We start from the raw sequence: 14,845 nt of genomic DNA on the forward strand, positions 1-14,845 counted from the left end.
AAGAAACTGAAAGCAGTTTAGGTCTTGTCTGTAAGGAAAAGAAATCTGATAGAGTGCTTTCTTTTTCTAGAGTTCTGTTGCATAGGTACGCTTGCATAATTTATACTTGCTTTTATATAAATTGGCAGCCTATTGTTAGAATTTGCCTAGGAAAGGGGTTATGCCTCTATCATAACTATTCTCCCATTAAATTCCCTAATGTGGGTAGCAGCCTTTTGATAACCTCCTGCTGACTGGAAGGGTTACAGAGGGACAGATGGGCACTGCTAGTCATTCTCCTCTAACTTACTGTTTTGACATTTCTCTTTATTTTACGGGTTTAAAGAAAGAAGGGTCAATGTGAAACAGTGCAAAGAAGCTTATATGATGGAAGAGGATAAGCTTATGTTTATTTTCACACATTCGGTTATTTAAATACCAGATTCAGGTTATTCTTCTTCAATATAGGGTTGTTTTTTTCCCCCCCCCCCCCCCCCCCCTCAGAAGAACTAGAATCAGCTTTTTTGTAAGATTCTTTCTAAAGACCTTTTTTTTTTTTGTCTTGTCTAAGAATAGGTTTGTCTGGCCTTGTGAATCTTTCTATTTTAAGGAAGAAAATGAGCATATTAAACTATCCATTCCGGTTTGTCTCCAGTTTAGTGGGTTTTTGGTAAAGCATATCCCTGCTAGTTTTAAGTAGTATGACTGTATAAAAACAAACAAAAAAATGTGTTGATAAGTTTTTTTTTACCATTCTATTTTTTTATTTCTTTCTTTTTTTTCATCTTGTTGTCCTGATGAGATAAATATAAGTAGTATAACTCCTATTCTGACAAACTGTATTTGACCATATGTAGTGTAATTTTACTGTGTCAGAGACAGCTGAAATCTGAGAATAGTTCCAGGCTGTGGGGCCTTGTAACACTTACTTTTGCTCTTATTGCCTTTAGGCTTTCATTATAGCTTTAAGTAACTTGCGTATTATCTTTGGTGCAGATTGTTTCTATAGTTTGAAAGCATTGCTTGTGTTTGATGTAATGTGAAATCAGAAAACTATAGTGCCTTCTTCAGAAAACTAAATTCTTGCTAATGTAGTTATGTGTGGGAAGGGATGCTGGCATACTTGATTGTGATAGACTGGTGAATATAATTTGTTAAATGGAATTCATCCTTAATTTAGTAATGCCACTTTGCTAGGAGGTGATATGCTTTGTATGTGAAGATAAACCTAAGTCCTGATAATCTGAGGTCTGTGCAGATGCTCTTCCATTCCAAGATGTTTTTTTTTCTTGCACAAATATTCCTGTAAGTGATTAGATTGTGTTTACGTCACTAGCTTCTGCAGTTTTCATTTGATACTATGAACTTTCCATTTTTAAAGATGTTCTAAATAACATACTGCTGCTCTACGGAGGATTTACGAATTGCTATTTTCTAGCACAGAGATGCCCCAGTTTTATTTTGTAGCGTAAGTGATCCCTGAATATTCTTTACTTTTGGGATACACGCTTAAGTAGTACTATGCAAGCTTAAAATTTGTATAGTCTAATTGCTTCTTCTGTCACTCAAATAATATGGTCTGGAATGTATAGCTGATAAGAAGGTGTAAACGGCATAATGAGCGGGAGATATGTAGGCAGTCAGAACACAAAAGCCTATTCAAGATACCGTTGGTATAATTTGATGTGGAAAATAGAAAACCAGCAGATGTAACACCACTCCCTCTGCAAAGGTCCATAGCATGCAGTAAATACTGTCCTGCTAGTGATTAAAGATTGTGTGCGTGTGCTTAATGTATGGATACCCTAATTGATAAGAATGTATGCCGCACGCATAATAGACCGTAATGACAAACAGGAGATTGATGATAAATGTTATGCATTTTCTTTGTTAAACTGCTTTAATGTAGAAGACTGAACTACAAATCAACTCAGATCAAGCACGGTTTGTCAACTCTGATGGAGTCTTAGGAGAAGTAGAATTTAGAAAGAGGCTTGAGAAGAGCCACTTGGGCTCTCAGTTTTGTATCTGCACTCTGATCCACCACGAGGAGGTTCTTGGTACACTGCTCTGTCCTAACATGTAAATGGTGGCCGGCAGTTCAGAGTGCTTCTGGAGAGGCTCTGAAAGAAAGAGAGAATGTTTATAGGTTCAGAAATGTGGCAGATTTTTCTACATACTTGTGTGAAAATCATAGTTATTTTAACAGTTACATTCAGTACATTGTAATAGTGGTGTAGAAAAACACTAGGTCACTTGAAGCAGCATTTCAAAATTAGGGGGCTAGACTGGGATAAGATACAGAATAATAGAGTGGACATTGTTCATAATTTATCTAGTTTGACACAGTCTTAAGCTCAAATCATACCATCTTACTGTCATCGGCATGGATTTGTTTTGTTTTGTTTTCCTTCCCAGAAAATGTTCTTTGTTTCAATATTAAAGAGATGTGTGCAAAAGCGATGCTGCTTCTGAGGTATTACAATTTGAAACAGGCAATGTAAAATCTGACACAGTTTTTGTGTAAAGAATAAAATGCAATGCTTTAAAAAAACCCAATATATATCAAGGACTCCCCAGTTGTGTTGACAGAAGTATGATTAAAGACTTGTGACTGAACTAGCAAATTGTGCTATCTTCCTTTCAGGCAGAGGCAGGCATGGTCCCACAGATCTAGAACAGAATGAAAATAAACCAGGAGGGGGTGACTGTGTGTGTGTGTCACACTTGTTCTTGTAATTGGTAACTAAACCAATAACAGATTTGGGGATTTACTGCGGTATGGGACTTAAGAACACTACTGCTAGCAGATGTCCACAGCTGTAGTATCTGCACAGAGGAAAATGTTGGTCTTTATGGCCACGCATATTATCATTGTGCACAAATAGAAATAGATTATTAGTTGAGACACAGAAGAATAGGAAGAGAACAGATAATTTCTCATCATATAAAAATGATTCATTATAATCTAGATGAGATGAATGAAGTATTTTATTTTCTAGGGTTGAATTGATGTGGAAGGCTGTGATTATTGTCCGTTGCCATAAAATATGCGATAGCAAATAAGTATTAGAGACTTTCCTGCTGCAAGGGTCTCTCTTTTTTTTTCTACCACACAGGTATGAAATTTTGTGTGTTTTTTTAAAGTTAATATATCCACTCTAAGTACCAGATATATAAAGCACCACTACACAATTACAGTAGAGGCTGTGGTGCTTTGCTCCTTTCAGGTCCTCTATGCAGATACGCCCCATATGTTCCTATATAGAACTCTTCTTTAATGTTGCTTTTCTAGCTTAAGGCTATGTTGAATGTACTTTGTCTCTCTAGCTGTGTATGTGTTTCTTAGTTCTTGGGATTCCTTTAAATAATTGACTTGTACTTGGTTCCCAGATACCCAGAGCTGGCTTAACCCAGTTAAGAAATGGGTTATTCTACATATTTAGGAAGGAGCTGTCTTCAAGTGTTTGTATCCATCTCTGTGTAAATTTGTTTCCCCTGTTGCAGGAGGTTTTTTGTACACACAAGTCAGTATTTACTAGCCTATTTGCTAAGTAGGCTTCTGGTTAACTTAATAATCTGACTGCAGTGTTTATCGGGGAAGTCCACATAAAGCTGTGTAACCCTTCAGTCTGACTGTGAAGAAGTGCCGCACTGATTAATGTATGACCATTCCCTATAAGGATTCAGTATCACCACTTCTGTCTCAGTGCTTACCCATCTCTCCCGATGGGAGATGAATTCAGAGTCTCTTACTTTAAAGCTTTGTCTCCATCTGCGTTACATTCTACATTAATCTGTAATTTCTCACTCCTTCGTTTTTAGTGGACTTCACACGCAGCAGACCATGTTGTTTCTTGGCTAATTCTTTAGAGTCTTTATTGTAATATTTGCTTTTTTTAAAGGTTGATTTCATTCCCTGAAGAAAGCTTTAATCCTCGAAGCATGTTTAGTTTCCCTTGCATACCTTGCTCCAACTCATACTTTCTAAAGAGTGGTGTCCAAAACATAAGATCAGGCTGCCAGTGAACTTCTCAACCATGGAATGTGTGTTTGTTCTAGATGAAAAAAAATCATTCTAATTAGTTTTGAAATATACAGAAATAGTTTATTATCAAGACATTTTTGCCAAATGAACTTCTAAGTTGACGAACATAGAACTCAGTAAGTTCTTGGTATTTTTTTTTTTTATTTTTCTAGTTTTTAAGCAGTAATCAAGGTGCAGTCATTTCAGTGTATCCTGATTAAAGGTTTGTTTTGGGGTTTGGTGGGTTTCTTTGGTCAATTTAGTTTTTGCAAAGCAGGTAACAAAAAGTCCTGATTAGGTAAAATCTTTTTTTTTTTTTCCACCTTGGTTTCTCCTAATGTAATATTTACATTCTTTCAGCTGTTTCAGAAATCTTCTTGTTCTCCCAAAAGGCCACAAGGCACAGCAGAGGTGGTTTCTCCCCCGCAGGGAGTAAAATAGGGTGGTTTTGGAGGAGAGGAAATTAGGGGAGATGAAGTATACCAATCAGTGGAAAGCCTGCCATTGCTAGTTCAGCCATTCCTGAAACAACTTACACAAATGCCCATTTCTTATGGACTGGTAAAGTAATTAAAATTTTTGAGATTAGGATTTCTTATGTTTGACTTACAGTTCTATAGTGTCTTATGCTTTTCCTGTATTTTAAGTTTTACCAGCACTACCGAGCAATGGCATTTTTGTTGTGGTATGATGTTTGTTTTTTTTTTTTTTTGCAAGAATCTGTCAAAATCTGTCTTTACTTTTCGTAGTTACGTAAAGTTACACTTAAAGGGATCAATAGGAAAGATAACTGTACAGGTTTTAAGTAACTGAGAATATACCAGAGTATTAAAAACAGAAGAAATTTGATATAGTGGGGGGAGAAAACAGCCTGAAGTCAGTTCATATTGGAGCTCTTCATGGAGTCCATCTCTGCGTTCTGGGTATGTTCCTGGTTACAGCTAGGTAGCTGCTGTGCCTTTTTGCTTATTCTTTTCAGTCATTTACCTCTTGGGTTTTCAAATATTTTTCCTTGCCTTCTTGTTTTTCCGTTCTTTATTTGTCTTTTATTTTGACAGCTCCCTGCTGTTTGTTAAATTCAGAAATTCCACTGAATAATTGAAATCTCATTTGATTTAGTTAGCCATGTAATAGAATTTGTGATACTTCATTTAACATCATTGTAGAAATATCTTTTATTATTGAATTTCTCTATAACTAGATACAATTAAACTGTTCTGTTCATACCTAGATGAATTTATATTTTGAATTGGTAACATGATAGGGAATTCATTTTCAACTCTTACCAATATGATGATATTAGTAAGTTCAAAGTAAACAAGACAATTTCCCAAGGCTTTTTACATTTATAATCCAAATATAATAATGGTGTAGAAAGACAAATGTGGAGAAACCTGTCAGCTTGTGGTTTGCACCATGAAGTTTCTGAATTTTCAGTATGAAAATAAGATTGCTCTAATGAATTCAATAGAAGATGAAGAAAGATTCAGTAATCTCTATTCCACAGGGATCTCTGGTGCCTCCATAATACCGGGTGTTCTTAGGTTAAATGTGATTCCTGGTGTGATTCCTCATTAATAGCTGTTGGGTGTTGGCACTGGTGCCTATACTCGGGAGACAGCTGGAAGCATAGGGTGGCTTTTTATTCTGTACATTTATTTCTGTGTTTCGATGTCAAAATTGGTTCACTTCCACTGTAAACAAGGTATTTTTGTTTGTTTTCCTTGTGAGAAGAATAGGTTTGGTGTGAACTCTGGAAAGCATGTCACTTAATTAAGGGTAGATCAGGGATTTAGAGCTAATGTAGATTTTAAGTTTAACTTGGTGAAATTTGAATAGCAGAATAATTATTTTTCACTATGTATCTAATTATAAAATATATTTAATAAAGTATTTCATAATTCATTGTAATCTATATTTTTTTTACTACTTGCTTTCTTGTGTCTCTTGAAGTATCTTCCGAGGTTTGAATACCATGACTCCTTTGTGAATTCATTTTCTCGCATATCGTGAGTGTACTATACTGAGTCACTTAATCCAAGAAAGATATTTTACATTTGAAACCTGAATTAGCGTTTCACATTCTTAATTACTTTATAACATACTGTTTTTTATGTAGGACACTTGTAAAACTGGTAATTGCTTCTTAGGAAAGCCGTTACTCTTTACTATATACTGTTGCATTTTTCTTATTTTTTAATGAAATAACTTACATGTTTTATTGATGTCCTTTGTCCTTTTCTCAACAGTTTTCAAAATCTTGCTAATGTGATGGCATAAACTAGTAAAAAGCATTTGGATTACCTCACGGATGTCAGCAATGGTGTTTGATATTGTTAGAGTGGTGCAGTGGGAGTCTGCTGTATGAAACATCAGAAGTTTATATTTCTTCTAGTTTTGCAATGGTAAGATTTTACGTTTTGTACTAAGTAAATAACAGATTATTCTGTAAGGTTTCTTTCTTTAGCAAATAACAGCAGCAAATCAGTTAAGATTTTTGTCTTGTATATTATTTCTAGTTTGTCGAGTTTAACAGTAGTTTCTTGCCAAAGTGTACATTGGAATTTGTTTTATTTTATCAATATCTGTTTCAAATGTCAGTTACTGATCCTTATGTATGCTAGGCTTAATCACAAAACCTAGGTGAAATGGAGTGTCTAAATGACCTTGTTTTTTGTGTTTGGGTTCCTTCTCAAATGAGAATGCTCTCTAGAAAGTACTGAGCTTGTACATTAAAGGGGAGAATATACAGGCAAGTTGACGCATGCAGAAAATAGTTACAAACAACTATTGTAGACAACATATCGTTAGTTTCTTTACCTCTTCAGCTCAACTACTGATGTTTTCCCCATTTGCTATCTTGCTATTTATATTTGCTCCTAAGACAGAGTTCATCAGAGAACTTGCACTTTGTCCTGAATTGTTACTCTTAATTGAACAAAATGGAAGTTAATATGATAGCAGTTGTTTACACCTGTATCTCCCGGAATACAAACAGCACTCCTTTACAGACATAGATACTCATGTAAGACAGCAGGAGTAAGCAGGAGGGTTTTAGCAGTACAAATATAACTCAGTTTGGGGAGCTTTTGAAAATTCCATTTCATAATTGTTTTTTTTCTTTGTTACATGGTTATATAGCACATCCTTGTCAGTGTTCTGTAAAGGAGAAGTACTTAAAAAGAAAAAAAAAAAAAAAGGGAAAGGAAAAGACATGTGCAGTGTGGTTCAGCTAGTCCACTGTTTTCCAGCAGCACTGCTGGCATGTTGCTTTTCAGGAAGTGTGTGGCTGAGGAAAATGCTGCTGTTCAAGTGCCTGCCTTTTAGTATTATCCTAGCAGTTCAACAGCGAGAGTGGCTAGGGCTAGCCATTATTCTACAGCAGGAAAGTAGGAGTGTTTTTTCTTGCTTTGTCCTGAGTTTTGGAATGTAGGGAAGATTCCAGAACATCTAGGATGCAAGTGCAAGAATTCTAAGGTATAAACATCACACTTCTGACTTACAGGCCTTCCACTCCAACTGCTACAGCATGTCTTGGATGAAGGCCTTCCAAAACCTGGCTCTGCCTCCACTGAGGGGAACAGACAAGAGAAAGAGCTCTTTCCAGCATAGTAACATACAGTGTGCTAGGGGTCTGTTCTGAAGTTCCTGGTAGCACAATTACCAAATGATTTAGATTGTAAGCTCTGAGGGCTGCATTGGACTCCACAGCGGTGATTTTGACAGCGTTGCTTTTTGGTGACTTGTTAGATACCTTTGGGGAATTCTTTAATGTTGCTGTACACAGCAGAATACTATTTTGTCTAAAGATTCATAGCAACAGTTCCACATACTACACAGTACCAACTTAACAAAAATCTGCTATGTTGTGTTGAATTTCCTTAGTGTGCATTATTTACTTGAACAGGTAAAACAGGTTTAAAAAAAACAAAAACAAACAGAAGAAACAACTCCCAAACAAATTGTCCTCCTATCTTTGGTATCCTAATGGCTTTTTTTCTGCCTTTCCTCTCCTTTTTGATTGGCCTGCATTATGAAGCTCAGAGTTGCCATGTTTTATACAAGGTACAAAGAACCTGCCCTATAGCTGAAAAATGACCATAAAATGCTATGCTCAAATATTTTTACCTGAAAAAGGAATTGCAGCAATGACTTTGTAGAGAGGTGTGATGCTGAATTTAAATTTATATTGCTGCTCTGTGTGGTTGATTGAGATTTAGCAAGTTCTATTCAGTCCTAGCCAAATTAGAACTGTTCATAACTGGTATTAATTAATGTTTTATTTTGGGGTTTTGCTTTGGAATGTATTTAGGAAAAGAAAGATACTTGTGAATTAAGAGAAACATTTTCAGTTAATCTACTATATTTATGTTTTAAAGTATGTATTAGAAATTCAAAAGTCTCCTGTCTTATTCACATTTATTGCTTTGACTGGGTTAGAGTTTTACCTGTTCAGTGCTTTGGAAGTCTCTGTTTCCAGGTTTATGCTTGAGATTTTCAAACAGCACTTTTTTAAGTGGGACCAAAGGAACTACTGTCCATCGTACCTGATTGATTGTTGATTTGGAACTAAACTACTGAGCATTTACAGTATATAGCTGAGACTATAGTCAGGGTACTGTATGAGGTATAGTTTATGCTGTCAGAATTAATTGGTAATGAAAATCTGTCCTCTTCAGATCAGCAAAACTTCCTCTTCCCACCAACCTTCAGTTTGTCGTCTTGCTAGCTGAAAAGCTAGAGAGAAGAATTGTATAGCCATTGCTCATTCAAATGCTGCTAAAGCCAGAAGCTCCTTGAGAGTAACGTTTCTGTATTCCATAATTGACTTCTGTTAATTTATGACTTTAAGTATAAAAACAGTTTGCTTGTTTTTTAGTTGTTGTTTGTGGTTTACTACCAGTAATATATTAGGGTCAGACTGATTTTGTATTCAGTGATTTTCAGAGTTCACAAGCTTTATATTAACAAAGCTAAATGCTAGAGTTGTTTTTTCATATTATTATAGTTAAGAAGAAACACTTTGTATTAATTGTATATATAGCTATACCAAACAATACTTTTAGCGTACATTTCTTTTGCTATGAAAGACTGCTTGCACTAAGAACACCTAAGCAGACAGCATTACTAGTTGTAATCACTATTACAATTACTACTAATTGTGTCAAACTTTAATTGCTTCAGAGGTGTACTGGACTTGTCCCATTCTCTCTTTTCTGCTCTAGGACCAACTGACACTTAATAGAATTCTGAGAATCTGTGCTCTTATTTTTGTTCTCTTCTTGCTGAATATAAAAAAAAAAAAACCTCATAAAACAATTTTCTTCCATTTGTCATTTTCTGCCTTTCGAAATAGCATGTAAAAGGTTTGATTCCATATTTAAAATTTTAAGCTTTCACATCATATGTTAGTGGAACAGGTTCCTGAAATCTGGAATTCAGCTAGATGGAAAAGGGGATGGTATGCCATTATGTACAAACGTGAATCTATTCATTATCATGCATATTATGACAGATTCGTGGTGATGTGGATTTTGACATGTTGAATTTTTAGAGATGAAATGAATAAAAAAGGTATAAGACTGAAATGATTTTTATGAAAAATGTTTTTTTCAGGTTGGGCACATCGAGTGCTCCTATGTTTCAGCCAGAAGTCTCAAATACACTCTCAAACTAGATGTTTTAAACTTAGCATTGAGTCTGAATTTACTTAAATCCTGTGTAGGTGATGATTCATCCAAGCAGCTACGTGAAAAGTTTAAAAATTGAGAAGGCTTGGGAGGACAGCGTTCTAGTACTTCAGAGGAGATTGAGGCACTAGAGCCTGGCTTTTTGTTCATGTAAATAGTGCAAGAATGAGAGATGGTGATCAAAAGTTGAAAGAGGGGAGATCCCACCTAGATATAACAAAACTGTTTTTCCCTATGAGGACAGTTAAGCACTGGAACAGGTTGCCCTGAGAGGCTGTACTTGGAAGTTCTCAAGGCCCAACTGGAAGTAGTCGTATGTAACCTCATTTAAATTTTATTTGAGCATGAGGTTAGACCTGAGTGATTTGTGTTTTAAACAAGTTGAAATAGATGACCTTAGAGGTCTTTTCCAAGCTAAACTTATTTAATGTCCTAATTTATTGGCATAGAAAGGAGTCATATTAACATATTGAATATACATGTTCAGTTTTACATTAGATAAATGTGGTAATATATTCCTCAAAATTGCTATGTCTGTAGGTGGTTCTGTATTTTTTTTTTAATTCTTGTTTATTTTTTTGAAGGTTTCCCAATGAGTGGATCATGATGAACATACTTTAGGGACTTGCCATAGTATGGCTGCTTCTCGATCTACTCGTGTTACAAGATCAACAGTGGGTTTAAATGGTTTGGATGAAAACTTTTGTGGTCGAACATTAAGAAACCGTAGTATTGCTCATCCAGAGGAAGTTTCACCCCATCCTCAAGTACGATCGAGGTCACCAAAGAAGAGGCCAGAGTCTGTGCAAACTCAGAAGGGAAGTAACGGTGGAAGAACTACTGATTTGAAACAACAGAGTGCTCGGGAATCATGGGTGAGCCCTAGAAAGAGAGGGCTTTCTACTTCAGAAAAAGATAATGTTGATAAACAAACTGTGGAAAATTGTGAGAAAAGACAAGGAGAACCTGTATCACCAGTATTGAAAAGAATTAAGCGCTGTCTACGTTCAGAGGCACCCAACAGTTCAGAAGAAGACTTGCCTACTAAAACAGAGAAGGAATCATTGGAACGTAAAAGTTTAGTGTCGGACAATGATGCACTCTCTCCTGGGACTAAGCGAGCTTGTCGATGTCTTATATTGGATGATTGTGACAAAAGGGAAGTTAAAAAGGTGAATGTGTGTGCAGAAGGATTTAATAATTCTGCAGTAGTTGAAGAAATCGCTGGCTACCAGACTGTCAATGGAGTTGGCGAGAGAGACTCAAATTCTTTAAACTGTGATGACTGTCAGTTTGATGGGAACGCTAAGCAAAACAATGCTGGCTCCTGTACACCCAAGGATAAAACAGTAGCAGAAAATGGAAACTCATTTGCCCATTCTTCATTGTTGCTCAATAGCAGCAAGGAGGACAGTGTTGTAGACCATTATGTGCCTTGCACAAACTCTCAAGAACAGGTAAAGTTAGAGGACCATAAAATAATAAATGACTGCTTGCCTGAGGAGCATGCTAATCAGGCAGATGAGCCAGCTACGGGGTCCTTTTCTGAAATCCAGTCATCTTTGTTGAGGGATTCTGAGGAGGAAGTAGATGTAGTAGGAGATAGCAGTGCCTCTAAGGAACAGTGTGCTGAAAACACCAATAGCAACCCGAATACTCATCATGACAGTACATCAATCTCAGGTGAACCTGAACCACATTCTTCAGTGCTGGACTGTGTTTCAGCTCAAATGACATCTATTACAGAACTTCAAGAACACAGATATACATTGAGAACTTCACCACGAAGGGCTGCCCCTGCCAGAAGTAGCCCTACTAAAAATAACTCTCCTTGTAGAGAAAACGGACAGGTTGAGGAAAATAATCTTAGTCCCACTGAAAAGAATGTACCTGTAGGTATTAATAATATCAATGGATCTCCCAAAAACTCTGAGGAAATTAAACAGAATGAAAAAGAGAGGAATTGTAATACAGACCATGGGAGTGATGGACTAAGAAAGCCACTTTCTGAGGCTAGGCTTGTTGCTGGATATGTACCATCTGCCAAAGAGAGTGCCAACAACCACGCTGCAGAGGACGATGAGGAAGAGCCTGATGTGTATTACTTTGAATCAGATCATGTGGCATTGAAACACAACAAAGAGTATGTGTAACTATGGTAACCATGAATTCTGCTTTTGTTTCTTACAAAAATACGTAAATTAATAAGTATTTAAAGTACTGTCACAAAAACTTAAATGCTTTATAATTTTCATGGTCTTCAATCTTCATTTTTCTACCTTGTTTCTACCCCAAACAAAATTAAACTCTCTATTTAATATGCAGTATGGTACAGCAATGTGGTTTATACATTTCTAGTGATATGAGTTCTTTGGCCAGAAATTGTTTTTGGAAGCACATCTGTTATCTCTTTTCTCTAGAAAGCTAGCTGGAAGCAAAACAAAGAATCTACGACCCCCTAATTAGAAACAGTTCAGTTACCTATCAGCGTATCTAATAGACACAGCACAGACAGCTTATGAAGCTGACATTCTGTTGTATATAGAATTTAAGGTTAGATACCTTGTTTTCATGCTCATGGGAAAGACTTTCCGTTATCATATTAAGGAAGGTAAATTTTCTAAACACATCAATTTGAGAAATTTCTCCAGAATAAGTTATGTTACACTGTTGTTTATATTCATTTAAAAGTAAATATATATACATTCTGATTATTAGTAGAAAAGAGTACTGATATGGTTTTATATTTATCATCTAAATGTCTGTAAGTAGAGAATTGCAGTAATTGTAAATGCATGATAACTGTGACAGTGATCTTTAAAACAAAAGGGCGCTTTTCTCAGTGAAGAAAGTTTACGTGGAGAAAATTTGTCTTCAAATAATAGATTGTGGCAGTTTTTATTGTGCAGTCTGTTACACTTTTGACTTGTGCGTTTTGCCGTTTAGTAGATGCTCTGCATTTTGTTGTGAGTACTGAAGGGCCAAATTCAGATCATCTTCAGTTTGCTTCATGTGGAGAGCTAAAGCCATTGCTAGTAGTTTCTGTAATAATCACAGCACAATCTTTACGAATAAGGGGCACAAAGCAGAGATGATTGTTTAATCCAGCAGAAGTTTGCCTGCTTTTGGGGGGGGATATTAGAGTTGCATTATTTTCATGATCAAATTTTGCTCAATATTGGATATGAATGCATTATTTTAATCAGAGAAAATTATGGATTAGAGCATGGTTGACACAAACTAGTATTTTAAAATAATGATGAACTATCTATAGCTTCAGCCATCAGTCCGAAGTATATGGACACTTGTCCTGCTAGATAGAATTGTAAATGGGAAAAATGGACTGTTGTCTTTTGAAATTTTTTAATCTGTATATGGGATGACTTTACTAGTTCCGTTACTACAAAGATATAATAGTATTGTATCCACTTACTTGATATTCATTAGGAAGAGTGATGAAGATTAGATCAGATTTTTAGATGTAGTTTCCATTTTAACATCTTCCAAATTAAACATGTTCAAAATGCACAGTTCTTTAAATCAAAATCTGAACTTTAAGGTAAATGTGGGGGGAAAAAAAGTGTTTTTTTTTTTTTCCCCTAACAATTAAACAAAGATCCAAAGTGTTCTTGAAAAATTTCAGGAATATGCCCTAGTCTTAGCTTTTGAATATATACTGTTGCTCTGAAAATGTGACTAGTTGTTGTTCACACTGGCAGGCTGTTTGTTAGAGCTTTTGAAATCGGATCTTTGTACAGATCACCTGCAACTAGGATTTGGTAGCTTGCTATTAACTTGCTGTCTGAATGCAGAATTCTGAAAAAAGTGCTATGTTTTTTATCCTATCTTATATTTTACTGATATTTGGTGGTAAAACAAAGTCAAAACTAGAATTCTCTCCTAGATCAAGAAAGTCATCCCTACTATTGAGAAGGGAAGCATGCTTCTGAAGGTAGTGTTACTTAACTGGATACTCTTTTTCCTTTAAAAGCATGTTGTTATTTTTGGAAAATTATGGGCAGCTTTGCAGGGGCATTAGGGCTTATATTTGAAAGAAAATAAATCTAGTATTCTGATGGTTCCTCATGATAATGTGATCTTTCTAAAGAACTTAAATCTATATTTGGTATTTGAATGCTGTTATCCTTTATCTGGAACTCCATAGTTCAAAAGTTAATCAAATACAGTACAATACATTCTTTTACAGATTTAAAATACATCAACATTCATTACAGGGTACTCTTAATTCATGTGTTGGGTTTTGAATTGTGTATTGATTTTAGCCCTGTTTAATCTCATTTGGTGATTATTTTCAAAAATGGTAGCTTAAAAAAATAGATGTTGGCAGAAATGTTTTCCCTGATGTCCCCTTTTCGGACACAAAGAATTCCAGGGTTCCCATGCCATCAGGTACAGGCTATTCATTTTGCCTTTGATATTTTTGATTAAGCAAAGTATGCTAGTCTTAAGCTTCTTAGATCTGCAAATGGTATACGGTTTTGTTCTTCTGTCCTTCATTAGCTTGTGATTAAACTTGTCTTTATGGATGATATTTTCCTTTGGTTTATGTTTCTGTTCACTTTTAAAAGCAAATTCAGAAAGACATTAGCATCTTGGCTGGGTTCAGGAGACAGATTTCTCCAGCAAGCCATTAATACCGTTCTTTGGATCTGCCACAGAGGGGAAAAAAATCTATATTCCTCTGAGTTGTAGAATCAATTTATGTCTATAGACTTAAATTATTTCTTGTTTCATTACATAGTTTGATTAATACACATTCATACAGATGATTTACACTCTCCAAGAAATTATTGCAACATTGATAAAATATGAATATACCATAACCTTCAACAGCTGGTGATGTGACTTGCTATAAGAAAAACAAGTGAATGTATATTGTGGTATTTTGTATGAGTATCTGTTGTTTTTTGAATGTTAACATCTTTAAGCAACATTCATATGTTAATATTTTTGGGAAAACTGGATGATACGGTAGGAAAAATAATTATTACAGAAAGCACATTATGGAATATTATCGTTCTGAGAGAAGATCAAAACAATGGATGCTCCACAACCTCTTTAATAGGATATATCCATCCTACAAAGAAGGATCCAAGATCTCTAAAGATAAATTTTATTGCAGTGTTAG

General features: G+C 35.5%; 1 protein-coding gene and 1 long non-coding RNA gene across 6 annotated transcripts in view; one reads left to right on the forward strand and one right to left on the reverse strand.

Annotated features, from left to right (window-relative positions):
• The window catches only part of ZZZ3 (zinc finger ZZ-type containing 3), a 62,637-nt gene that overhangs the window by 19,766 nt on the left and 28,026 nt on the right, over window positions 1–14,845 (forward strand). For 4 of the 5 annotated variants that reach the window (XM_067001714.1, XM_067001717.1, XM_067001716.1 and 1 more), the window contains exons 2-3: window positions 6,256–6,411; window positions 10,281–11,839. In XM_067001714.1, the coding sequence (XP_066857815.1) occupies window positions 10,332–11,839 (1,508 nt within the window). In that variant the 5' untranslated portion in view covers window positions 6,256–6,411; window positions 10,281–10,331. Of the gene's footprint in view, window positions 1–4,680; window positions 4,930–6,255; window positions 6,412–10,280; window positions 11,840–14,845 lie in introns of those variants that run through there. The other variant, XM_013177871.3, reaches the window with a different exon arrangement.
• LOC106034028 (uncharacterized) lies at window positions 1,968–11,811 on the reverse strand. Its single transcript, XR_001205758.3, has 3 exons — window positions 11,673–11,811; window positions 3,947–4,037; window positions 1,968–2,102 (listed from the first exon to the last, which is right to left on the reverse strand). It is a non-coding gene; the product is annotated as an uncharacterized lncRNA (long non-coding RNA).

This window comes from Anser cygnoides, chromosome 8, assembly GCF_040182565.1.
Source record: "Anser cygnoides isolate HZ-2024a breed goose chromosome 8, Taihu_goose_T2T_genome, whole genome shotgun sequence".
In the NCBI taxonomy this organism is placed as follows: domain Eukaryota; kingdom Metazoa; phylum Chordata; class Aves; order Anseriformes; family Anatidae; genus Anser; species Anser cygnoides.